We start from the raw sequence: 25,460 nt of genomic DNA on the forward strand, positions 1-25,460 counted from the left end.
TCGGTATTGCTTGCCAGACACCTCTGCTGTTGTTTTCTGCAGGATGTACAGGAACATATTTGTGGTTGTTCCAGCGGCTAAAGAGATCAATAGTGATTTCCATCTCGTTGACAGATAGTGTAACATAAAACATGGGCAAAGTAAGGAAGAAATACTAAATACTGTAAATGGCGATGGCACTTTGACAAAAGATAAAATTTACTTTTTTCTATTATCCTCTGAACACTGCATATTTCTTCTTATATTCTTAAAGGGCAAGCCCACCCAAATTTTTTTAAAGGGTCAGTCTACCCAAAATTACAAGTGAATCCTGTTGTTTTGAATCATCCACTGTTTGCTTGTATCTCTGAGCAATTACATTGATGAGGGGAACTACAAGCTTTTTCCTTCCCTTCATAGAGTTCTAAATCTGTTTTTCCTGCAAAGGATTTGCAATTCTGCAGAGGCAGACTTGTAAACCAGACCCCCATGCCAGGTTCTGGACCTTCTAGCAGACTATTGTGCATTTGAGCAATACAGCTTGGTTGAGGATCTACTCTAGCCTGTGAGTTTTTGTAATGCAAACCCTTTGAAACTGCAAGTTAAAAAAAAAAGATATAAGATATGCATGCATACTTGCAAATCTGTATTTCTCATTATGCTTCTTAGCTATTGTACATTTACAGCAGCAGGACCTTCCACACCTTCCTCTAAGTCCTTTATTGTTCTCCTAGAAGGGGCAGAGGTAGGGTTGTCTCCTTTTCTGGGGAAAAATACCAGTCTTATGTTTTTTCTATTGATACCTTTGACAGCCAGTCCAATTTTTAGGCTTGGCATCCCCAGACAGAAACCATCAATGGACAGAGCAGTGTGCGTCCTCTCAGTCCTACACGGTGTTCTCTATTCTCATTTTATGGACAGAAGCATTTATTAGAACAACCAAGTGGCTGATAAAAGAGCTGGGATTATTAGGCACCATAAACATTGAGCTTTTCTGTGTTTGAGGATTCCTGCAGCAAGAACCTACACATCCTTGCTGCAAGAATCCCAGGGGTGCCCACTCAGATGTGGCCACTGTGCCACTGTTTCCAGATGTTATCGTGCATGGTAAGATTATCTGTGGCGAGAGAGAGAGAGAGAGAGAGAGAGGTGCTTGTCCCGGGATGCAAGTACAGTGGCCACATCTGAACGGGGACACCTGGGATTCTTGCTGCAAGTATCCAAAGGTTCTTGCCACAGGTATCCCCAAATGCATATAAAAGCACTATGTGCATGAGGCTTCAGGGTGAGGATAACTTGGCCCTTTTACATTCCCAATTGGCCCAATTTCTGCTAAATGGATGAAAGAAGCTCCAACAGAGAACTTCTTGAATGATTGCATCAGACAGCAGTAACGCCTTTATCACATTCCTCTAAAGTTCAGTAGAAAAGAGACAGAATCTAAAAGATAGCATATGGAAAACATAAAATATAGATATTGTTATAGATATATATAAGAAAATGTAGAACAATTTGCAAGTGTGCATGCATGCAGTTTTTAACTTGCAACTTTATATTAACAAAAGATACTGTAGTTATACTTTTTAGCTAATGGTATGTAAACATTGATTAAATTGTGTTGTTTCTGCCTTGAATTCAGCTATGCTGCACTGATATTCAGGTAGATATAGCGATACTATCATTTAGGGGTCTATTCACTAAGCTGCCGAGGGCAGCCAAGTGTATGAAAAGTAAATAGAAAACGATTGTGCGGAGCTAGCAGTGACAGCCAGCTCCGCCCAATAGTTTCCTATTGTCCGGCGGCTCTACTGCTGTAAAAAAAAAAGGAAAAAAACCCCTCTCACGGGTGCTCTGGGAGCCTCCCGCTACCGGCCACCCAGGAGAGAAACACTGCTTTTTCTTTTTTTCTTTATTCTGACACGAGCGATGTCAGAATAGAAAAAAAAAAATTTCCCATTGAAAAGCATTGGGACATTACTATTGGCTATTTCAATTTGCAATAGCCAATAGTAAACTAGCATTGTACCCGCCCTCTGCTGATGGACCTGATGGGGAACTGCAGCAGAGGTGTTTCTCTCCTTGGCGGCCAGGGAGAGTTAGCTGTTTGGAGATCAGTGTCCCTGGTTAGCAGGTAACCAGGGACGCTGATCTCTCTGAAAGTGGCCCGGAGCCCGCCGTAAGATCACGGCTGGCTCCGCCCACCTGTCAGAAGCAGGCTGTCGGCCGGCCAATGGCCGGCCGCACGGCCAGCTTCGGCTTTTAGCACGGCTCAGCCGAGCCGATGCATATGCGTTCGGCTCGACCATGATCGGGAGCTACAGCTTCTACTGAACCAAAGGGGTCCTGGGGCCGTAGCTAGCCGAAGGATCGGCCGAAGCTACGGCCAGATCCTTCAGCAGCTTCGTGAATAGACCCCATAGTATAACAAGGATTTGAAGCATGACACCTGCTGATCAAACTTGGACATGCATGTTGATGTATGGAATCCTCCCTAGGGGTCATGGCCCGCTAAAAAAAATTAATAAGCTCACTTTGTCTTCTTGGTTTGGCTTATCTTGTGGAGCTTTTAACATTGGCATCCACAATACACACTGGTTTTAGTAGAGGCTTCCATGCATTATAATGGGTGGTCAGCCTCAGGTTTGCATTACTTAAAACCTCTTTTAGCATCTGTAAAATGGCAGCCTTCTGTGATTGCTTCACATTGTAATGTATAATTCATTAGAATGATACATAGACTTGGGTATTACAAAAGTTGAAGGTTAGCTGGGTAATTTCATTGCTAAGTAACCTAGAGATAAAGATTACGGTATAGAATACTGTGATGTGCTGCTACACTAAGCAACCACAAAGGCATTAATTATGAAACTGGCATACTAAAAATAAATAAGCTTAAAAAGCTTTCGATGCAACAAATGTAAGCACAAATTCAATTAAAAGTAAGGAGATCTTTTACAAAGCTTAAAACCCTATTTCAATTAAGATAATTACCCTCTTTGGTGATAGAATTTTTTAGTTTATAAACATTGTTTTATCAGAATAACTAACTTCTATTCTAATAATTGTTTGGAGCCACCTGTAACAGCTTTCTTTCATTTTAATTACATTGCAGATTAGAAGTCCTTTAAACATCCAATTCATAGGTATTTACTTTGACAATCATTATTTTAACACTAGGATCCATTTTAAAAAACAGTAGCTCTGATGAAGCTGTACGCTTTGATAATATATTAATTTCAGACACAAGTGTGATATTTTAGAAACAGAATAAAAGACTGATTTGTGAAATATTGATCATCCTGCTCATACTGCTAATGAACAGAAGGAAGCTGAAATGGCCAATGGCGCTTGCTTTGGTCCTTTGAGGCAATGGGGGATCAATTAGACAGTTATTGTAGGATGAGCTAATAATACAAAGCATTGCCACCAATTTGAGTCTTGCTGGGTGGTTATTTGGCTATGTAGGGGTTAAAGTGTATCTAAGCACAAAAACAAAAATGTTTTATTTTGCAGAACACCAGTCCTTGGATGTGATGGTTGGATTAGTGTACTTGTTCATGCTTTTTTTCTTTACTTAAACCTTCTAATCCTTTGCATACAACACTTTCTATCCTTTTGGGGCTAGACTCACTCCTCCACAGCCTAGACTTTAAATGTGTCTGCCTTTGTTCATCTCCATTAAATGGGGAATGATGAGATTATTATTTTTCACAAATAAGATAACATTGTTTTATGAGTGCAGGTCAGCTCACGGGAAGTGACAAGAACACTGCATTTCTGGCAAAATCAATAAGTATTTTCTGTACTTGCTGAAAATGTTTTTGGCTTGTAAAAAGAAAATGAATGCAGCCACCAAATCTAAATCTGATAAACACTGCAATATATATTTTTTTGGTTCTTGGGTTAAGTTATGCTTTAACTAAATAATGGTAAAAATGCTGATTTCCAATACAGATGATTATCTCTTTTCAACTTGCTGCCCTTCATTCCCTTTTTTGCAAAAGAGAATACAACATTCAAGTTGCATGCACTATATGAAGTCATGAGATGAGGCAGTGATGTAAACACATTGTTGCAGGCAAGAACAGGCAGATTGCTCAATGACCTTATGATCGCAGTGAAAGATCTAAGGTGCCTGCAGACATTAGAAGACTCTCTCCCAGTCCGGCCATTTACAGGCAGGTTGGAAAACTTTTCTATGTATGTAGGTACCTCCACAACCTTGATTGAAGCTCCCTAGCTGTGCCTACTAAATTGATTGCTTGGGATAAATTTCCCAAGCCAGTCACTATCCTTTCTTTTTAGATTTCTTCCCTGCAGTTTCCCCCTCTTTACTCTACATAGTTACATAGTATTTGAGGTTGAATAAAGACATTAGTCCATCAAGTCCAACCTATTAGGATCTCATTCTAGGAGTACCCGTACCCCTGTATATTACGGTCCCTTAAGAAATCGTCCAAAAGTTTCTTGAACAATTCCACATTATTTGCTGAAATCACCGCCTGTGGCAGTGAGTTCCAGACCCTAACTGATCTTACTGTGAAGAACCCCCTTCGCACCTTGTGCTGGAATTTTTTTTCCACCAATTTTAGGTTATGGCCTCTAGTTTTTGTAACGGAGTTAATTTTAAACAGTTTATCGCTAATGTTGCTACCACCATTAAACATTTTGTACATGGAAATCATATCCCCCCTTAATCTCCTCACCTCTAATGTGAACATGTTTAAATTTAGTAGCCTCGTCTCGTAGCTCTGGTCCTCCATGCCCCTAATTAGTTTGGTTGCCCTTCGCTGGACTTTTAGGCACTAAAAGGCACAAAAGTTCGCCATGTGTGAAGTTGCAAGTTTGTACAAAAAGCTCTTGTTAGAAAAATTCTACTCAGCTGTAGATCCTCAAATCATCTCTGAATTCATGCTGACACTGTCCTTCCTCTGGAGGATGGCTACATTTGTTCACCATGTGTGTGTTGTAAAGTAGCCACCACGCCAAGCTCGTTCCTGGGAAGGACTACAATCTCATGTTTAGGTTACTAATTTGTATAGAGATTGTAATCCATCAGGGGAGTGAGCTTGGAGTGGTGGCTACTTTACATTACACACAGGGACCATGGGGTACAAAAGGAGCCACTCTCCAGAAGGGAGGTGTAACAATCCTTTGGAAATGTCTTATATGTATCTCAACTGCGGATGTGACTGCTGATGAATTTCAATTGCTGTGCGTTAGTGAGCCCAGGAATTATTAGATTTAAGCATATACCCCTAGAGGGTAAAAAGTTTTAGATTGTAATGTTACGTGAGCCTGTATAACGTCATACAGCACAGGTACCGCATACCGTTAAAGTATATACACTAGTCCAGGGGTGTCCACAATTTTTCGTCTGGAGATCTACTTTCTAAATGACGAGCTCAATGAGATCTGCCAATGAAAAACATCTGCGTTCAGGGGCATGGCAGTGCATTGAAGTCAATGGCACGGCAGCCATGCCCCCCACCCGCAGAGCGATCGCACGCACCCGGAACACAGGCACATTAGTGCCTGCATTCCGGTCTAGTGCGATCTGCAAAAATGCTGCAAGCCGGCTTGCGTTTCTGTGCATCCTTGCACCTTGTGTCCTGGGAGACTCTGAGGATGGGAACAGAGCCTAGAGGGACAAAAAGTGGCAGGAGTGCCAGTGGTGTTGAGCGCCGTGCAAGCCATAATCCGATGAGATGAGCCGAGGTCAAAATCCGAGCGGGCAATCCAAGTACAAAAGGGTTAGGCAGAAGAATGGTAAAATAACAGTTCCGAGGTCAAGGCAGGCAGAAATCAAGGTTAATCGAGGAAGTCCGGGTCACAAGAATCAAGCAAGTTATCACGAAACACAGGAACAAGGATTAGCTGATGATAAACCAGCAACATGGTGGTACTGCTGCTGAGTTTATATAGGGCTAGTGATGTCACTTCCTATGCGCTGCTATGGCGCGTTTCCGTGTTGGTAATCTAGCGCTTCTGCGCATGCGTGGGATGGCGCGTTCCCGAGTAGTGCAGGAACGCGCAGGTTGCGCATGCGCAGATGGCTGGGATCCATTACAGTAATCTAGTGTGATATTTTTCTTCTGTGCAGGGGCTACGTTTAATCAAGACCAGTCACTGCTACTCCCTCTCCTTGTGTAGGGTGACTGGTGTTGTATCTGCACCTCCTGTAGTTTTCTACAGGCAGCCTATAGTGGGTGGGGCCTGCTGGGTTCCTCCTACAGAACTGCTCTCTGCACAGGCTATGTGCAGCACAGTGGTGATGTCCCTGATAATTTTACAAGGTAATAATTGGGTATGCAAAAGCATTTGGTGCACAAAGTGGATTTTTATTTTTTGTATATATTGAGGAATATATATTTAAATGAGAGTTTTTGTGCCTAGAGTTCAGCTTTAAAGTTGAACACATTGGCAGACTGTCCTGTCTGACATTTCCCTCACCTAAGGGAGTCTTGACCTGAAGCCATTCACAGTGACAGGGAAATATGACTGATACAGAAATATTGTGCAATGGGCCAAAGTAGAACTGCACACTGAGTAGATAATTGTGTGTCTTGCAAGTCACGGGTGACTCATACAAAGGCAGATATTACAAAGGGACCAAAATAACCTCTCTTGGCTGACAGTTGGGTTATGCATGGGACATCTTTACTCACTTATCTGCAAAACATTCTAATTTTACAACAGCTTACCCGTTCTTAGCTTAGAGAAATTAAAATAGTATTACAATTTAAGGAAAAAATGCAGGGGATTAATATTATAAACTGCACAATGTACTTGTTCTTGTCAGGCACCCCCCACAACGTTCTTCCACTTAATTGATCATAACAAAAGGATAATGAAACAAGAAAGTGCTGTGTGCAGAGGAACAGATTTCAGATTTTTTTATATACTTAATAGCATTTAGCAGCCTTTGAGCAATGTTTCATTTCTAACTTATCTCCCTTTAAGCCCATTGTGCTGTACCTGATGTGTGACATGGCAGCAGGGAGGCCTGTATCACAGCTGCCTCCCAGAAGCTACACACCGCTTAGCCTTTATGACACTTGTATCCTCATTAGTACAGATCCTTTACCGCCCTCTGAAATTTGTCATTTAATGACATTCGTAGCTCATCCGGCATTGTCACGAGCCAGAAAGCACTAAACAGCCCAGTTCATAAACGTTTCAGTAGCCCGGTTAATATGGCATATTGCTCAGGAATCACATTAGCATTTTTCTCTTGGATGATTATAGTTTTATAAGCAGGGCAGAAATGCACCATCGACCCGCTGAGAAAAAATGCTTGTTATCAGTAAAGGCTTCTTGAGAAGGAAAATGACAGGTTTGATGAATCCTTTTCAGTACTCAGATCATTTAAGAATACTTCTTAATGGCAAGCTAGCACAGCAAATTTTGGACATGGCTGTAGAAAGCAGCATTAAGAATCTGAAGGGAATTGATCTGTGCTTAGTATTAGCAGAGAAACTCTAGCAGTTGTCTAGCAACTGGGGCAGTAAGAATAGAAACTAGGCCCATGATCAGGAGGGCCTGTGCTCCTTCTAACTCACTCCACTTATGGATGCATGGAAATGACGTGTCTTTTAAAACAGGCTGTAATTGAAAGAAGCATTTATTCTCCCAATTTATATTGTGCCAGATGTAGCACTTGGTGGGTTTATTAAAAAAGTTAACTGTAATGATTTTTGACCAGTATTATGAATGGTGTATTATATAATTTATTACATTTAATACAGAATGCACCCATGACAATTAGTTTGCAAAGCATACTGGATTTTCTGATTGGATAGCCAAGCATTGCCTGCATCCGAATCCAAAGCCTGTGAATTGTATGCTTTGGATTAGTGCATCTCATACTGAGGAAGGGGTATAAATGTTTTTTCAATGGAAGATGACAATAACAACTAGGTAATTGTTGTCTTGTTTACTTACAGCTGCATTTGCTTACCAATGTGTGCAGGGGTGTCCCTAGCTGTTTCACCACCTGAGGTGGGCAGGCAGGGGGGTTGGGTGCTGGCGGTGCACATTGCGGGGGCGGGAATGGTGCTCGATAACCGGTGGGGGGGAATGGTGCACGCTCACTAACATCACTGGTTGCAAGGAGCTGACCAGAGTATCCCGCTCAGCTCCAGTGGCAACCATTGATGTCAGTAGTTTCCAGGAGGTGAAAGACGTCGGCCACAGCATTCCAGGCTGCTAAGAGCTGGGTGGGGAGATGTGTATGGCCTATACACATACCCCCACCCAACTCTGAGCAACCTGGGATGCTCTGGCCAAAAAGGGGGCTGCAGACAAACTACAAACATTGTGCAGCAAAGCGGCCATGCCCGCCACCCCTCCACGTGACCGAAAGAGATGCATCAGGCAGCCTCATTATAGGGAAGGCCCTGAGTGTATGTATTACAAAGTGGTAGTTTTGCATTTTTTGAAACAATGCTGTAAGATGGAATTTCCCATTTTGGAGTGTATCACTTCATGTAACAGTTTTTTTTAAATATACACAGTAATTCAGTTTTAAGGGGGAGGACTAAATGATGTTATCTTCTACCAGTAGCCATGTAACTCTAATTTTGCCCCATATTCCAGTTTGCAACCAGACCACTTTTTTAAGACTTTGTATTTAAAATATATTTAAAGGTAAATCCTTTTTTCATGTTGGATAGAAAAGGTTAAAACCACTGTCAGTTTTTTTGCTTACTGTGTCTCATGCGTTCATGAGTTCATTTGTAGTTTTTATTGAATGCAATATATACATACCCAAACACACAGTATATATTAGCTAGAAATTTCTGTTTTTAGGGTGGAAAAATCCCTATCAGATGGACGGCACCAGAAGCAATAGCTTACCGAAAATTTTCTTCAGCCAGCGATGCATGGAGCTATGGTATTGTGATGTGGGAAGTGGTGTCTTATGGAGAGCGGCCATACTGGGAGATGTCCAATCAGGATGTAAGTAGCCTCTCTGTTTCTTTTTGTTTCTTTTCATCTAAGTGTATGTTTAGTTTGTAGTTTGTGCAGTTACTTTATTTAATTTTTCAATTACTATATGTATATATTGTATAGTCTTTCTCAAGCTGTTTAACAATAGTAGAGTATTGCATCATGTTAGCCATCAATTAGTGCAAAAAGGTGGTAGGTTAAGTGATGCAGATAATTGGCTTACCTACATTTTTAAAGATGCAGGCTTTAGGGATTCCTTAGATTTCTTCGAGAGGCTTTATACATTTCAAATACATTTCATGAAATGCATGAAAGCCCAAAGAATCCCGGAAGCTTTCATCTTTCTAAGACTTAAGTTAGCCAATAAAGCATATTACTTAAACTCTTAATTTTCTGCATCAAGCTTTATAACAAATTTACTACAAGAATTCTGTTGCAGAAAATGTATTGGTTATTGCTCTATTTACTTGGGTAAATTTGTTGCTGGAATCTCAGTAGGTTTGAATGGGTATAATGATGTGAATGTAGTGTGGAAGTGCTAGGGTAGGTGGGCTTTTGAGTCACTTGGTACTCAGCTTGTGTTCAGTTTTGATCTCAAACGCATTATCCCCAAGGATGGTTAAAGGATGATCAAATGGATGATAAAATGCATTTTTCATAAGGATGGTCATAAATAATCCCCTATACAACGGCACAATGCAACAACCAGGTGAGGATCAGGCAGTGTACCACTACCTTAAGTGCTACTTTAATGAGCCCTTCCAATTTTGGATGCATATGATGGAGCGCGATTATTTCACAAAAAGGAAGGTGTCAGCAAGATGAGAAGTAGTTCTGGCTTCAGGCTGAGAAGGGTTGAATGAAAACAGCGATTGGGCCATGAACAGCAGAAGATATTTCCCCACCTGTCACTCTCTGTAGACATCTATCTGTCAATGCTAAATATAACATTTCTACTTTTGTTCTGCCCTAGTATAGTATGATACTGCAAAGGGCAGTGCTACAACATCTATAAGAGGGATGGCAAAGGCTGGCTTTAAAGTAGTACAGTATAGAAACAATGCTAAGCAGATGGCTGGGGTACGTAGGACTATTTAGTGATAGACAGCCAGGTTAGGGTAACTTAAAGAGAACCAGTTGCTATAAGGCTTATGTAAGAATCTTAACAATTAGACTTTAATTACATTAAATATGCAGACTTACAACAGTTATATTTGTAACCCACCATAATTAGTTTAAATTGTATTATCTGAGGGGAACTGTAGGCCTGGGAGTTAGAAGTGAGAAATCACAAGAAGCCTGAAAGTTGCTGCTGATAACACAATCTGTGTACTCTAAGCAGAAACAGATAACAGAGATCTATAGGAACACATAATGATAATGCATTGCAGCCTACCAGTCCCTAGATGTGATTTGTTTTCTTTTTCAGGTCAAAGTACATTTTATACACATGCAGAAAAATACCTGTTGATCTTTTCAGAAACCTTGTGTCCTAGTAACTTCCTGAGCAATGAACTGAAATCTCAAACAATGTTATCACATTTCTCCACTATCCTCTGGGAACTACTGAAGACCGTCTCCTTATGTAATAGAGACAGATAGATGTAGAGGTGTTTGTAGCCCAAATTAGGAGAGCAGCCTAGCCTGGCAATGCTGTTCCTCCATAAAGTGCAGTGAGTGACCATTGTCACCATAGAACAGGGAATGTGTTAATGGCAGGATCACCAAGAAAGTAAGGATAAATGATGAAATAAAGAAAACACAGCCACCATATCTAAGGACTGGGAAGCTGCAATTTATTGTATTTTTGTTTGGGTTTAGATACAGTTTTAAGTGTAAAAAAAAGCAGATTGGCTGGCCTTCTATGGCAGAAGAGACTGTGCAAATTTCTTCTACCATAAAAGCTTCCTTTTACCATTTGGGGATTTTTATTAAGTTTTTTGAGCTTAAAGTAGTATTAAGGTCTGGGCGTTTTTTACCTTAATGCATTCTCTACATTAGGGTAAAACCGGTCCAGCACCTTTTTTCTCCCCCGGTCCCCCCCACACTTACCTGTCAGCTACACTCGTCCCCGCCGCCGGTCCCGAAGCGATCCTCTGTTCCCCGAACTTACTGGTTGCGGGGGGAGGATACTGATGGCAGAGGAGCCACCGGCTCCTTCTGCCATCAAACAAAGAGAGAAGGGGCGCAGCCTGCCACAGGGCTGTGTGTGTCTATGGACGCACACAGCCACTGCGGGCACGAGTTCGCACGGGTGCCTCTATTAGAACGATGGCTGCACCCGTATAAGGGGGCGGGGGGAAGATTGCTGACGCGACCAACTAGAAAACGAGGAATTAACAACTTTTAAAGAAAAACAGCAACAGCCTCCAGCAAAGGTGGGTCTCTTTGTAGGTAGGGATGGGCTGCATGTTCGAGTCGCACATAGGTTCGTCTCGAACATAGCCTGTTCTAGCGTTCGCTGAACGCCGAACATTACGGGATGTCCGCGGTCTGTTCGACCGCAGAACATCCCACGATGCACTGCGCCATCCAAAACGGTAATTGGCTACAGTCTTGTACCTGACCGCAAGTCAGGTGCAAGACTGTGCCAATCAGGGCTCAGTACAAATATAGAACCATGATTGGGCAAAGTCACGATGACTCTGCCCAATCATGTCTCACAGCTAAGTCCCTGCAGCACACTATATAAGGCTGCTGACACCGCGGCCCTATATAGTGTGTTGTAGGAGATAGAGAGAGAGAAGGTTCTAATATAGTTAGTTACAGCAGATTGATAGAGAGTTATAGATAGTTATATCAGAGTTATAGAGAAGTACCTCCAGTGCTCATGTGCTGGAGTTACGTCATTGGGCCCAGCCAGTCAAGCAGCCAAAGACTTGAAACCTAGAAGAGGATGGGACCGAAGATGGAAGCACTGGAGAGGGAGGAACACAGAGCTGACGGGGATTGCTTTGGCAGGTAAGTAAGTCTGCCATAATGTGCTAATATGCTGTGCAGACTAGCACATTTTAGCTAAAAGCTTCTGCGGCTCCAAGAGCCATGCTCAGACAAACTAAAGCTAAGTAAGGGGGTAAATGTAAATATTTAATGAGTAAGCATGAGCAAGCAGGAATTATTATGCCTTAAGATTAAAACTGCCAATCATCAGAGCCGACTGGTCCCTTCAGCTTCACTCCCTCTCCACTGCAGCAGTCTAAGGATCCTCGAGTCATCATGTCCAATACACTGTGTATTGAACCAGAGGACACCGAGGGACATACCATCACTACAGCGGAGAAGACAGGCTGGAGGGAGCTGTGACAGCCGGCCGGCTCTGAGGTTCAGATGAGTATAAATTTTATTTTAGCACCTAGATAAAAATGAGCAGTTATCCCTTGCAGTTTTGGAAGTTTTGTCCAGAGTTCTTCTTTAAATGTTCCGATTCATGCATTAGCCAAAAGGGAACTATTCTCTTTAAGATTTTCTCTTGGCAATTGTGAATCATTGAGGCCAAGAAATTACAGTTAGCTACTAGAAAAAATATATACAGCTCTGCTCTTCCAATAGAAGAATGGTATGGTACAAAAAATGTGTAAAAAATAACTTTAAGGTAAGCATTAAAATAGAATGTTCAATAATTTTGTATTCACTGAGAATAAATATGTGCTCAGAAAAATACCAAGTACACAAAATCAAGTTTTATAGAATAGAAATGTACTGAAGAATATAGGACTACAGAAATATATTTTACTGCAGGAAGCTATATTTACTTTCCTTACATGCTGGACGTCAACAATAACAGAGATTGTGTAAAAGCTGCCGCTTAATAAGACTCCAAGTTAGAAGATTTGTTCAGCACCTTGCAGTTTACTCCATTACGGAATAACAGGTTGCCAAACACAAAGCAGGACACCTAGAACACCAGTTCTACAGATGGTTTGAAAGTTTTCTCGGGTTAAAAGGCCTTGTTGTTCTCGCTTAGAATGAATCAAGCTTTAAGAAGTAAAGCCGGAAATTGTTGCAGGTGTTACGTGCGGCAAGCTTTGGAAATATATTTTTTTCATCAGTGGAAAACAAAAGTTCAGGCAAAGTGCATCTATCGCAACGAACAATCCTAAAAGACTTCTTTTCGATCTGTAAGTGAATGTATAAATTAATGCACACTGTAGGAGTCACCGATTTTCTGAGTGGAAAAAAGAGAACAGCTAATGGATTTCAAACAATGCTGACATAATTGCCTTGGAAAATTGAACAAAGAGTGTGGCAGGCTGTTCGCAAACGCCATGTCTCCCAAGAGTAAGCGCTTATCCAAAGGGAATGTCACCGCATTGTTCAGACTGATGGGGGGAAAAAAAAAGTGTAACAATTTCTACTCAATTTATTCATCAAAGGCACTTTTTTGCAGTAAAATCTACAATAAACGCCTCCGGAGAGTGTGGCGCAGCATGAGCAGTAATTATAAAGGGATAATAGAATTACTTGGTAAATGAACTCGGGGGCCATTGGGTTTCACTACTCAGGGCCATTGTCACACGTAGATGTTGTGGCATTATTCTCATTAAGCTGCGAAAGGCAAATACTTTGGTAACTTGATGTGAATTGCTATGATCTTATTTCGAATGGAGAACAGTTAATTGTCTCACCCCTGTGTGCAACACAAATATTATACTGGTGAGGTACATTACACAACGGCAGTCTGTTTAACACATTTTATAAGGTGTCATTGTAGTAACCGGATAAGTAATCGGGCTGCTTGTGACAAGCTTTCTTTAGTTGCCATTTATATGTAGTGTACATTAGGCCGTTGTAATTAAGAATGCACTCCACGTTACATTTCCATGATCCAGTACCAGGTGCAGTGCCCCTGTTGAGGCTGACCGACTCTCCACAATGCTAAAAAGAGATCTGTGATATCAGGCTAAAGAAATATTTGCTGCAGTGCATTAACAACACTGTTGATGTGCAGATCATTTTTCATTGTAAAGCTGACAATAGACGAGTTGATATCTCTCCAGGAACGATAGACATCTGTTGTCTGTAGTGTTGGGACTTACCACTGAAGCGCTCATTAAAACCTCCTAGGGGAACCCCTAAAAAAAGTTTAATTCTCTTGAAATAATTGTATTGGGACATCAGACAGCAACAGTATTTATAGAATCTGGTTGCACATGGACATGGAGTGTATGATTTATCTACCATTCAATATAGTTTCTAAATAAATGTGATATGTTTGAGAGAAGATAAACAGCGTATAGCAGGGGTAGAAAACCCCATCTGTTGTGGAACTTGTCCCATGAGGCATTGCAAGACTCAGACAGCTGCTGGCAAGTTTCAGCACAGCTGAAGTTTCAAGGCGGGGGATATACCAAGCGCACTCCAGATATGTGGTTCCAGTATTAAATGGGAGAGTTGGGTAGTGCCAATAGTAGGTGTGCAGGCTCTTGAGGGACAGGTCGAGGTATCCTGTGTAGAGCTAGGAAACAAAAAGAAACAAAAGAGTGCAAAAACAACCTAGCACAGTCACTGGTGGTAGGGAGATACTGTAATAAGCGAGTGGTGTGTTGCACTCACATGGTGTAGAGCTTACTTCCACCGCTATAATGTAAGGTGGTTCTTGCTCTCCTCAGCACCTTCCAGCCGCCGTTCTGCCAATTCATTGCCATTCCATCTACACAGACCATTAGAGAACTGCTTACCCCACCTGGCAAACTACAGTCACCATCCCACGAGTAGTATACAGCACACCAGGATAGACTGCCGCTATGACTGCACTCAGAAAATCCGGCCAAAGCACTACAATGCCAGAAGGACGCAATCTATTCCATAACCACATGAGTGTATTTCTATTCAATCTAGTCCATATAGGCTCACAGTGTCACACAATCAGGGCACTGGTCGTTTCTTATGTTTTCAATTTTCCAGAGCTGTCTTTCCTATATGAACGACCACCAACATTGACCTATGATCTGATCAAGAGGGTTTAACCATTTCTGGGTCCTTTTATGAGCTCCACGCTATGTCATTGCAACAAACTACCCGCTTATTACAGTATCTCCCTACCACCAGTGATTGCGCTAAGTCATGGCGCTCTTTTGTTTCTTTTGTTCCCAAATTTTCAAGGTTGCCTACTCCTAGTCTATGGTCTCTAAAGAAGCCTGTCATAGTCCAGATATGTTTTAATGCAGGATAGACAAACATTTTATTGGTTAAAATGGGCACGTGCCTCTATTTTACTTTAGGATTTGTTCTTATGCATGTTCTGCTTTGCCTTCCTACCTCCTCTACTCCAGATCACTTCTTGTTTCAGTGATTGGTGGAAGGGTTTATAAAGCTCACAGCCATCATTTTTTGCACTAACACTACTATAGGTTCTTCAAAATGGAGGGGAATTTATCAAGTGTGGAGAAGATAAAATCTGGAACAGATGTGCATGACAACCAATCAGCTTCTCTTTTTCATTTTCAAATCTTACCTGAGCAGACTGTAGAGAGAATCTGATTGGTTGCCATGGGCAACTGCTCCCATTTTGGGATAAATTCCCCCCAACTTATTTTGTGTGCTTTGTATGGGCCATTGAATATAAATGTACATGTGTAATATAATGCTTATTTATGTTATTCTTTGTTTAGGTCATTCTGTCTATTGAGGAAGGCTATCGTCTCCCTGCTCCAATGGGCTGTCCAGTGTCCCTGCATCAGTTGATGCTTCATTGTTGGCAGAAGGAAAGGAATCACCGACCCAAGTTCTCAGACATTGTGAGCTTCCTAGACAAGCTCATTCGCAACCCCAGCGCCCTAAACATACTAGTGGAAGATATTTTGGGGTAAGCTAGATAAAGAATGGTGATATTCTGAAAATGGAGTCTGTATGCATGGAGGGTTGCATGGAGCTGTATGTATGTATGAAGGGTTGTATGGGGCTGTATGTATGTATGTATGTATGAAGGGTTGTATGGGGCTGTATGTATGTATGTATGAAGGGTTGTATGGGGCTGTATGTATGTATGTATGTATGAAGGGTTGTATGGGGCTGTATGTATGTATGTATGAAGGGTTGTATGGGGCTGTATGTATGTATGTATGGAGGGTTGTATAGGGCTGTATGTATCAGGGACGTGCGGTCAGGGGAGGCTGGTTAGGCAGAGCCTCACCTAGTATTATGAAGAAAAAAGGTGTCAGCTTCAAGTCTGAAGCTGACAGCTTTTTCTCCATTCAGATCGGCTTGTTACAGGTTACACAGAAGGGAAAGCCTCCCTGCTGTGTAACCTGTCATGGACAGAGCGCTGCCTGTTAATTACACTGCAGCGCTGAATCGGCTTTTGACAGGTAGTTAGGTTACACAGCAGCGGGCTTCCCCACTGCTTGTGTAACCTAACTTGGTGAGGTAAGAGCTGTCACAGCCTCTAATCTGTGTTAGAGGCGTGAGCTCTGTGGATGGCTTGGACCAATGGCAAAGCACCATTGGTCCAAGCTGTCCAATCAAAAAAAAAAAACCCTTAGGCCATTGATCCAGATGCCTCAGCAGTGACGAGCAAGTGAGGGACAGGGAGGCTCCTCCCTGTCTCCTCCTTTCCTCCTCCCACACAGCTTGGTTACTGTGCTGGGGGCGGAGCTTTGGCGGGATGGGGACAGAGCTTCGGCGGGCTGGGGGATGCCTCCCCCAGCCCAGAAGGCACGGCGCATCACTGGTATGTATATATGGAGGGTTGTAGCGCAGGAGAAAATAAGGATTGTGTTGTTTACCTAAATGCAATGTCCCTATATATTGCATGTAGGGTAAGTGTACAGCGCTATCTAACCTCCACAGTATAAACCTATATATTGCATGTTACCCACAGTTCCATCTAGCACAGGAATTTAATCAGGACAGGGTTGAGGCAGGCAACACAGACCAGAATCAGATGCAATTGATGGAGGTGCCCTCCGCACACCTTTCAGCAGTCCCGGCCAACAATCAAATAAATGGTGCTCGAAGTAACTTCACGGATGGCACCGTGCAAAACACAAGATTGAAGAAAATAGGTCACCAAATTTGGTCACATCTCTTGCCTTGAAGAAGGGACCCTGTGTGGCCCCGAAACGTCGGCTCATGTTGGATTTCTGTGACATCATTGTCCATTAAAAGGACTCATTCATTTTAACTTATGGAGTGCTGGTGACCTATTTTCTACAGACCAGAATCAGACATTATAAAGATCATTTCTTTTCAGATACCAGCATATAACATACTCATCTGTTTTATAAATCACAGACAGATCTGACTATTTGCATCATTTTGCATTAAATGTATCCTTCAAGTCAAAATGGCAGCTAGCTGCAGCCTGCACCTATTATGCAGGGGCCACATACACACACTGATGCTATCTTTGTAGCGCTACATCAATCATCCTGGCTGCATATCTGAGCAGCTATATGCTAGCCTTTAAAGTTGGCAGTTTACCACAAGTGAACCAATTATTGTGTTTTAATTTGTTTATGGGGTTTACAGCAATATTCCAGTCAAATCCAAGAAGAAGGACCTATAAGTGGAGTTTTTGTGAATTTCTGTTGATATTTTTTTTTTTACAGTTCAGATGAAAAATTGTATTAATTGTGCAAGCCAGAATATTTCCAACTGTATTCAAGGTGTCATGGTGTAGGAAACTTTTTTTTTTTTACCTTCATTCTTTCATTTCCAAAGCTCAAATTATTGTGACGTTGACTGAACAGACATATTTACTTTTAATGGTATTATTGATTCTTCTTTGATTGGTCAAAAATACAATGTTGTGAACCACAAATGTTTGTAGCTGATTAAGAAAAAAAAAATCACAAAGTCACCGGAGGGCTTATACTAACCTCCTCCTGTGACTCAAAGCTTGCCCGTCCGTTCTTCCAGTCAGCGCTGGAGGATCGGAGAGGGGAGGGGGAAATCCCTGTGGGGAGCGGTGAATGACAGTCACCGCTCTCTGCAGGGAGATGATCGGGAAGTGAGCGAGCGACGGTGTGTGTTCGCTCACTTCCCGATCAATAGTTTCAATGTCACACGTCGGCTCTAACTATGAGGATGAGTGTAAATCACTCACCTCATAGTTCTCTTGTAAATATAACAGAAAAAAACCTACAGAAACATAAGTGGACATATAATGGGTAGATATCTGGACCAACCCACCATATCTCAGCATACATCTCCAAGAGACTATATAATCAATTAATCATTATAGATATTAATTGTGGGACAAAAGACAGATATTTCCCAGCACACTTACCAGCTAGCCAGCAACAAAACAAATGACACTGTCTAACAGTATGTGTTAAAAACAGAGGTTTTAGTTGAAGAAGTTTTGCGTAATATTTGAAAGCCACACTGCCTCATCAAGGTCCCCTCTGTGTAATGTGGTCCTAACTCTAATCTTTGAGAGCCTCCATATTGGGGCATATGAAGCAGTAGATACATTGAATGTGGTACTTTTCAGAGTGACCGTTTTTAAACCAACATGACGTTTATGTAACAGAATATATCAGCCAGATGGCTGTCATTCCTGTACAGTGGAAGACAACTGATGAACTTTTAGGGTACCCTTGGCAGTACTTTATGTATGTTACTGTATATCAATTAAGTTCCACCTGGCTTGCCACCCTATATGAGTTACCAGGGCTTGTAAATATATGTATTTACATATTTTATTATTACAACAGCTTAAATATGCATTTAATTGAATATTTTACTTTTGCATTAATAAAACCTGTATTTTCTTTAAGTGACATTAAACTCAAATCCCCACCCCCAATGCTGATGTGGGGACTTACCTTAAAGGATGCCTCTTGATCCGATCATCTCCTTCCTTCCCGTCGTTTTCAGCAGTCCCTCCAGCGCCGGTGCCGGTCTCTGATCCAGCACAGACTGCTGTTTCTTCCTGTCCCACGAAGTCTGTCCGACGTGCACGCTCACGGCTGCGTGCATTTACTTTCATTGTAGCTTTCCTCCTGTCCCCACTGGTGATCTCCACTGCGCATGCGCCCTCACACATCCTCCGGCACGGCCGTTCAGGGAAGCTGGATTCTACAGCCGGGAGCGAGCTGTGGTGATACAGGTAAGTTCTTACCTATTTTAGGAACTTTTTTATTTTGTTAAAATGTTTTTACAGATATCTACTGCTTGTTAGCAGAAGATATCTGTAAAAAAAAAAAAGAGAGACTTTAATACTACTTTAATACCTAAACAAATCCATTGCAGAACCTGAAAGGTCCCACATTCAATACCTGTTATGGTTGATTCTTGATGATAAGTCATCATGCAGCTAGACTTTATTAAAGTGTGTCTAAAGGCCATTTTGTTTTTGTTTTAGTTAGGATTGGAATGCGTTAGATTTTTATGTTGTCTGTTTTTTGCATTAGATGTACTGTAAGCAAACACTGCAGAAAGCAATGATGATGTGGAATTTGGAGAAACTCACAGCAACCAATTAAATTTCACATTTTGAAAAATGTCATTTTGTTACAGAGGCTCAGTGATATGCTCTGTTTGTATCCTCAGTACTTTTAGACTTGCCTTATGAACAAGCACAGTCCAACCTCGTTACACAAATTGTCCTCCTGATGTTCATACATTAATTTTAGACTGTATGTAAAGGGAGGCTTGATGATTCAGTAACTTAATAGCATGAATAATGTGTAAACTAAAGGGCAGTGGAACGCAGATCATAGGATCAAGATCATTAAATTCAAACTACTATGACCTATGTACAGAGAAGTATGTCAATGTATAGAAAAAAGCAACCTTCACAGTTATAGCTGCTATAAATGTACATGCATAAAGGCAGGTTATGATTAAGAGGAGCCGCTGGTGCACAATGGCTTAAGTGTGCCCTCTGTTCAGCGACATTATTTATTCAAGTCTTAAACTGGTCATTGGAGTAGTATAATGTGACAAGGTTTTTTGTTCAGTTGCACCATGCTGTTATCGTGAAAGATCTCTTAATCATGGTAATTACAGCTATCTGTTACAATAACACAATCCGTTCAGGTGTGAGCAGTGTCCATTATAAATGGTGATCACACCTGTCTACATAGCAGAACTCTAAATTTTTCCTGACAAATTGCAGTACCTCTCTTCTAGTTGGGGTCATTCTATTAATATATCATCAGTTCATCCCTCTATCCCCATTGTTTTGTCTCCATGCCTACCAGCAACCGAAACAGAATAGCAATGATGTTAAACAAAAAATAATATTAATTAGGCTCCCAAAGAAGCTCTGAGTGGGGAAAAACTGTCTACATTCATTTTTTTTGTCAGTTCTTACTTTCCTCCCTGTTCTTAAGCCATGGCTTATCAATTGTATATCTGTTACAAAGGCAGTGTTAGCGTTTAAAGGGATAGTATAGACCAGGAAGTTAAAATTCAAGGAGGTCCAGTGACTAAAATTTTCATTTTGCTGACGTCCGAATAGTAGTCCAGAACAGTCACCCAGAACGGTCACCCAGTCCGTGTCCGTGCCATGGTCTGCCATTTAGGTTTGCATTTACACCAACTTCTGCACTACAATGCATAGTTGCTGGTGTGTGTTCCCAGGCACAGTGCTAATATGCCAATCCCAGTACATTACACTGTTTATTTATTTAAAAAATTGTCAGAAGTCACCTCCCTCCGTTTACATACACATGCATGCCTTACATGCACATGTTCATTAGAATCAGTTGAGTTGGTTTAGTTTTTTTTATTTTTAGTTTATTATTTTTTACTTTTTTGTGTTTTATTTTTCCACTTAACTTTTGCCGCCACAAAGAGGCTAGCTAGCCCCTACGTGACAGCATTTGGGGGTGACAGGTTCTCTTTATGGAGGCATCAGGGGTCTATTAGACCTTTCATTTCTTTCCTGCCCAATAGAGATCATGAAGCACAGGAATGTGCTTGATAGGCTGTATATCCAGCACTTCAGCTGGCGTCTGATAGCTAAAGCCGGAAGCGCTGAGAGTGATTCATGCTTCATTGATCACAGAGCAGATCAGAGAATGGATGTTCAACAGTTGAGAAGCAGGGAGGTTGAATAAATATATTCCCGCAGTCTAGCAGTGAATCTGCAAATCTGTATACTTAAAACAATAACATAAATACGTGGGTGCAAGCATTTTAATTTGCAGGGTCTGGCAGATGGAATTATTTGCACTGCACTATTCCCTGTTGAATAAAGCTTATTGAAGAAAGGAAGGGTTTGGTGATTATGGGGCTTCTTTCATTGTCTGTTTGTGCTTCTGGGACTAGAATGGGTCCTCTGTAGCTGTGGCACCTGTGACTGGCACTGGAGCTTTAAGTCCAACGTGGGCACTATCTCCTTCTACTGTTAGTGATAAAAGAAAAAGACAACACCTCACATATCAGGGCATGTTCATGCTATTTATAATGCAGAGCTCAGAGACTATTTTTATGGTAAAGTATTTGGTATGGTATACTGTTTCCCACCATTTTGAACTATCATCATGAATTTACCCTAACAAACATATCCAGCCATTAATTAGAAGTAAAACATGGGGCTATACCATACAATGGATAGAAAAACTCTTTTAGCCAATCATAGAAATATTTGCTAAATGTGGATGTTAGTTGGAAAGACCATAAAGGACCTGCATTGTTCCCTGTGATAGAGCACTACCACAAGTTGTTCCAGTTAACGGATATGAGCTGATATGTGTATGTTACCTGAGCAGGAAACACTTGTAATGTCTTTTTTTTTCTCGTCTAGTTTGCCAGAATCACCAGGAGAAATACAAGAATATCACTTTTTTGTCACAGTCACCGAGTGGCTAGAGTCTATAAAGATGGGTCAGTATGCCAGTAACTTCATGGCAGCCGGGTTCACAACGCTGGACCTAGTTTGCAGAATGAGCAATGAGTAAGTTATTATGTAATAAGGGACATTTTTCAGGAAAAAAAATGTTTACATTACATCTCCCATCAATAATATTCTTTATTTAGCTCTTGTGCTCTTGGGAGTAAAGTCATGCCTGATTCAATCTGTTTTTGGCTGTACTGTTTGTAACTCTTGTCTACAATGCCACACATGTTGCCAACATAATAAAAACACCCCCATACCAGAACACACAGGGCACCATATATAACATGTAATGTAAAATATTTTAAAAAGTTAAAGAGGGATAGTTAGAGCACAGTGATTTTGTCCTTTTAGCCACACATGCTTTGGGCAGGCAGTAGTCCAGGTCATTGGCAATATTGCAGCCTATATAGCTAGATTTGCACTCTATAATATTATTTTATGCACAGCATATTCTGTATAATTAGCAGGACCTTGTAGGGTTTTAGCTGCCAGTGGCAGCACTATACATTTTTGGTTTTCACTTTTTGTTACCCTTTTTCCGCTGTACTTTACAGAGGACATTGAACCATTCACATCATTCTCTATCCCACAAAGGAGTTCAGAGTCTTATAACTTTCTACAGCCATATCTACACATGCACACACGAAGGCCCGTTTTGGCCGGTGGATAATTAACATAGCAATATGACTTTTGTTTATAGGAAAGAGCTGGAGCACCCACAAAAAACCTACACAGATTGCAATTAAAGCCTAATTAAAGGTTTACAAGAAATTGCACATAAGCATTCACTAGCTTATGTGTATAAATCTTAATGTCGACAGACCTTTAACTGATCCCCAGGGCCAGCTAAAATATCCAAGGAAAAGGCAGCAGGCTGCACGGAAGGACCGCTGTGTCCGTACAGTGGTCCAACATACCCCCTTCCTAAGCTGCACAATTAACCATGCTTGCTGAGGAAAGCAAGATTTTGGGGACTTCAGTACAACTGTATAGCTACCACAAAATGTTTTTTTATGAAATGAATCTTTGCCACACAATCCTGTTTGTGAAATGTATTTACTTGAAGTATATAATAAAGCTTTTTATGTGGAAATAAACTAGTTTTAGAGTAGCACACAGAGTTTTCTGGCTAATGTAATATACATCCCACTATGTCGTTAGAAACTGATGATATTAGACTTTAGAGTCTTACTTGTGATCTCTGAAAATGAATAACTGCACAGCACAAGCAGCTAGAGAGGCCAGTGATTGTTTAACGCCTTTCGATGCCAGAGCAGTTTATGTGTTTTTGCACACATGTTAAAATGCACATTTTAGACACTAAAAGTGCTTAACACCCACCATAATTATATATTTTCTGAAAGCAGAGACCCTGTACAATAAAATGATGGCAGTTGCAATTTTGTATTTTGCATGATATTAGCGCAACTGTTTATCAAACCCATATTTTCAGTTAAAAAATACACTTGTTATTTTAGTGCACATAAGCACAATATATTATCCAATTTTATGGAAACTATAAAAGATAAGGTTGCGATGTGTAAATAGATAACCAGCATGTCAAGCTTTAAAATTGTGTTTGCCAGTGAAATGGCATGTTTGTTTTAGTATGTGCATGTGCGTGTGGGCAAAGGGCTTTGAAAAAAGATTTATTGGGTGTTTTTGCTTTTTTTTTAATTCAACTTTATTTTTTAAAACTTTTTTTTTTATTTAACTTTACTACTATCACATAGGGGGATAATAGGTCCCCTACTTGATAGTGCTTTAGTAGTGCTTTTAGTTTGTTAGACCCCTAATGTCACCTTTGTAGCCCATTGAAGCTAATCAAGCACAGGTCATGCTTGATTAGCTTCTTGTCTGGCCTCTGTGGCCAGGCAATGACATCTTAGAAACCAAAAGTAACTAAATCATCTTCACATCCGGGTCTATTCACAGAGAGGAGATTACTTAACAGATGTCAACCCTGGTGCCATTATATACAGTACTTTTGTATATAATAAAGCAACACACACAGATGAATTTAAATGGCTTGAAAGACCACTGTATTTATTGTGGGGGCCACATCTCTCCACAACAAAACAAATGTAATACATTATAACATGGGCATGCAGGAGTTAAGGTGAGCTGCAGTGAAGTAAATCCAAAGGTAGGCTGCTTTATAATGGCTTCTGCCTCATGCAACCCTGCAGCCCACTGCCCTACTGCCCAATGGGAAGCCTATCCCTATGGAAAGGAGAACAGCTGGACAGGTAAGTGGACAAAGATTCCTAGTATCTGTATGGTCAGCAGATGTATCAGTCACCAATCTGTTACCACACAGTGCCTAAAAACACCTATATATTAATGCAGCAAGAAAGAACAAAGAATTAATTGAATCCCTTCCACCCCAGGTCCTGTGAAGCAGCCGCTAAAGGCTGGGGTCCCTGATCAATAAAACTGGATGAGCGGTGAAACATTTCAACATTACAGACAAATCCAGTTGTATATGGCCAACTACTACTAGTATACCATGAGCTAAATAAATAATAATCTTCATAGACACACAGTATACAGGACCTTTTCACAGCACCCTGCAAGGCAACAGATTGGTGTGCACGAGTATTATTGAAAACTTTTCTTTTCTCTTGTCCATACTTTTCCTGTGTTACAAAATGCATGACAATGCACCCAAGGTTGAACAATGACTTTATTGTTTGTCTTTGTACCTTTTTTATGTGTTAAGTCATTTTTTATTTTTTTGTAAACAGTGATATCAGAAGAATCGGGGTAACGCTCATTGGACACCAGAGAAGAATAGTGAGCAGTATACAGACTTTACGGTTACAGATCATGCATTTACAAGAAAAAGGATTTCATGTATGAAAGCAGTAGAAGCAACTGTTTTGTGCCTCAGTATTTCTTTACCAGAAGATATTCTTACTCCTCATATTGGATTCTCCCTCTCTAGACTTTGGAACTCTTCTCAAGAGAAAAAGAGAAAGAGAACCTGACACTTCTAGACTGAAGTTTTTGAACACTTTACATAGATATGTCTTCAAGTTACTGACAAGTAGAATCCTGGGCCCCACAGCAAGACTTCTCGCATCTTATGAGTGTTGCGGCATGGGTGTGCGGCGTTGTGTGACAACTTCTTCCATTGGTTCATGAACTCTGTAGCAATTTTGGCCAAGTCTAGCTTTCATCTGGTGTAGCAGAATTAAATGGTAATAGTTTAAGTGGCTGCAGGCCTGTTTTTGACAAATTGGAACTATTAATATAAGACAAACTGATTTTTTCAAAATTAGAGCATATCAAACTTTTTTAAGTCAACATTGGATTTAGATATTAAAGTGTACCTGTAATTTACATTAGAGGCAGCCATTTTGTTCATACCTTCCAACAATGTTATTTGGTAGAATTCAAGTTTTGTGAAATCTTGGAAGGTATTGATATGAAGATACATTGCTAAATCACATAGTTTTGAGTTATGATAATCATAATACATTCTGTTTAATATAAAGCCGAAACTACACAGGAATTTTTGAATTAATTGAGTGTAGTGGGAAAATTCCCTAGACTAATTATGGAAGACATATGAGCTGTTATTGAAGACAGTCTATCACTTTGCCCATTTATGAAAGAGAGACTGGTTTTCTACTGAAAAAAATCTTCCCACCCAAACCCAACTACTAAGGTATACCTTCCCCGTGCTCCCCCACTACTCTGTTCCTTTGTCAGAGCTGGAAGTCCTAACCCT

General features: G+C 40.9%; 1 protein-coding gene across 1 annotated transcript in view; it reads left to right on the plus strand.

The window, feature by feature from the left end:
- LOC108797808 (ephrin type-A receptor 6) overlaps positions 1–24,996 on the plus strand; it is a 355,406-nt gene extending 330,410 nt beyond the window's left edge. The window contains exons 11-14 of the mRNA XM_018569475.1: positions 8,791–8,940; positions 15,543–15,736; positions 21,632–21,781; positions 24,472–24,996. Coding sequence (XP_018424977.1) covers positions 8,791–8,940; positions 15,543–15,736; positions 21,632–21,781; positions 24,472–24,586 — 609 coding nt within the window. The 3' untranslated portion in view covers positions 24,587–24,996. The remainder of the gene's footprint in view (positions 1–8,790; positions 8,941–15,542; positions 15,737–21,631; positions 21,782–24,471) is intronic.
- The last annotated feature ends 464 nt before the right edge of the window (positions 24,997–25,460 follow it).

This window comes from Nanorana parkeri, unplaced genomic scaffold (assembly GCF_000935625.1).
Source record: "Nanorana parkeri isolate BGI_ZX_2015 unplaced genomic scaffold, ASM93562v1 scaffold1340, whole genome shotgun sequence".
Classification (NCBI taxonomy): Eukaryota; Metazoa; Chordata; class Amphibia; order Anura; family Dicroglossidae; genus Nanorana; species Nanorana parkeri.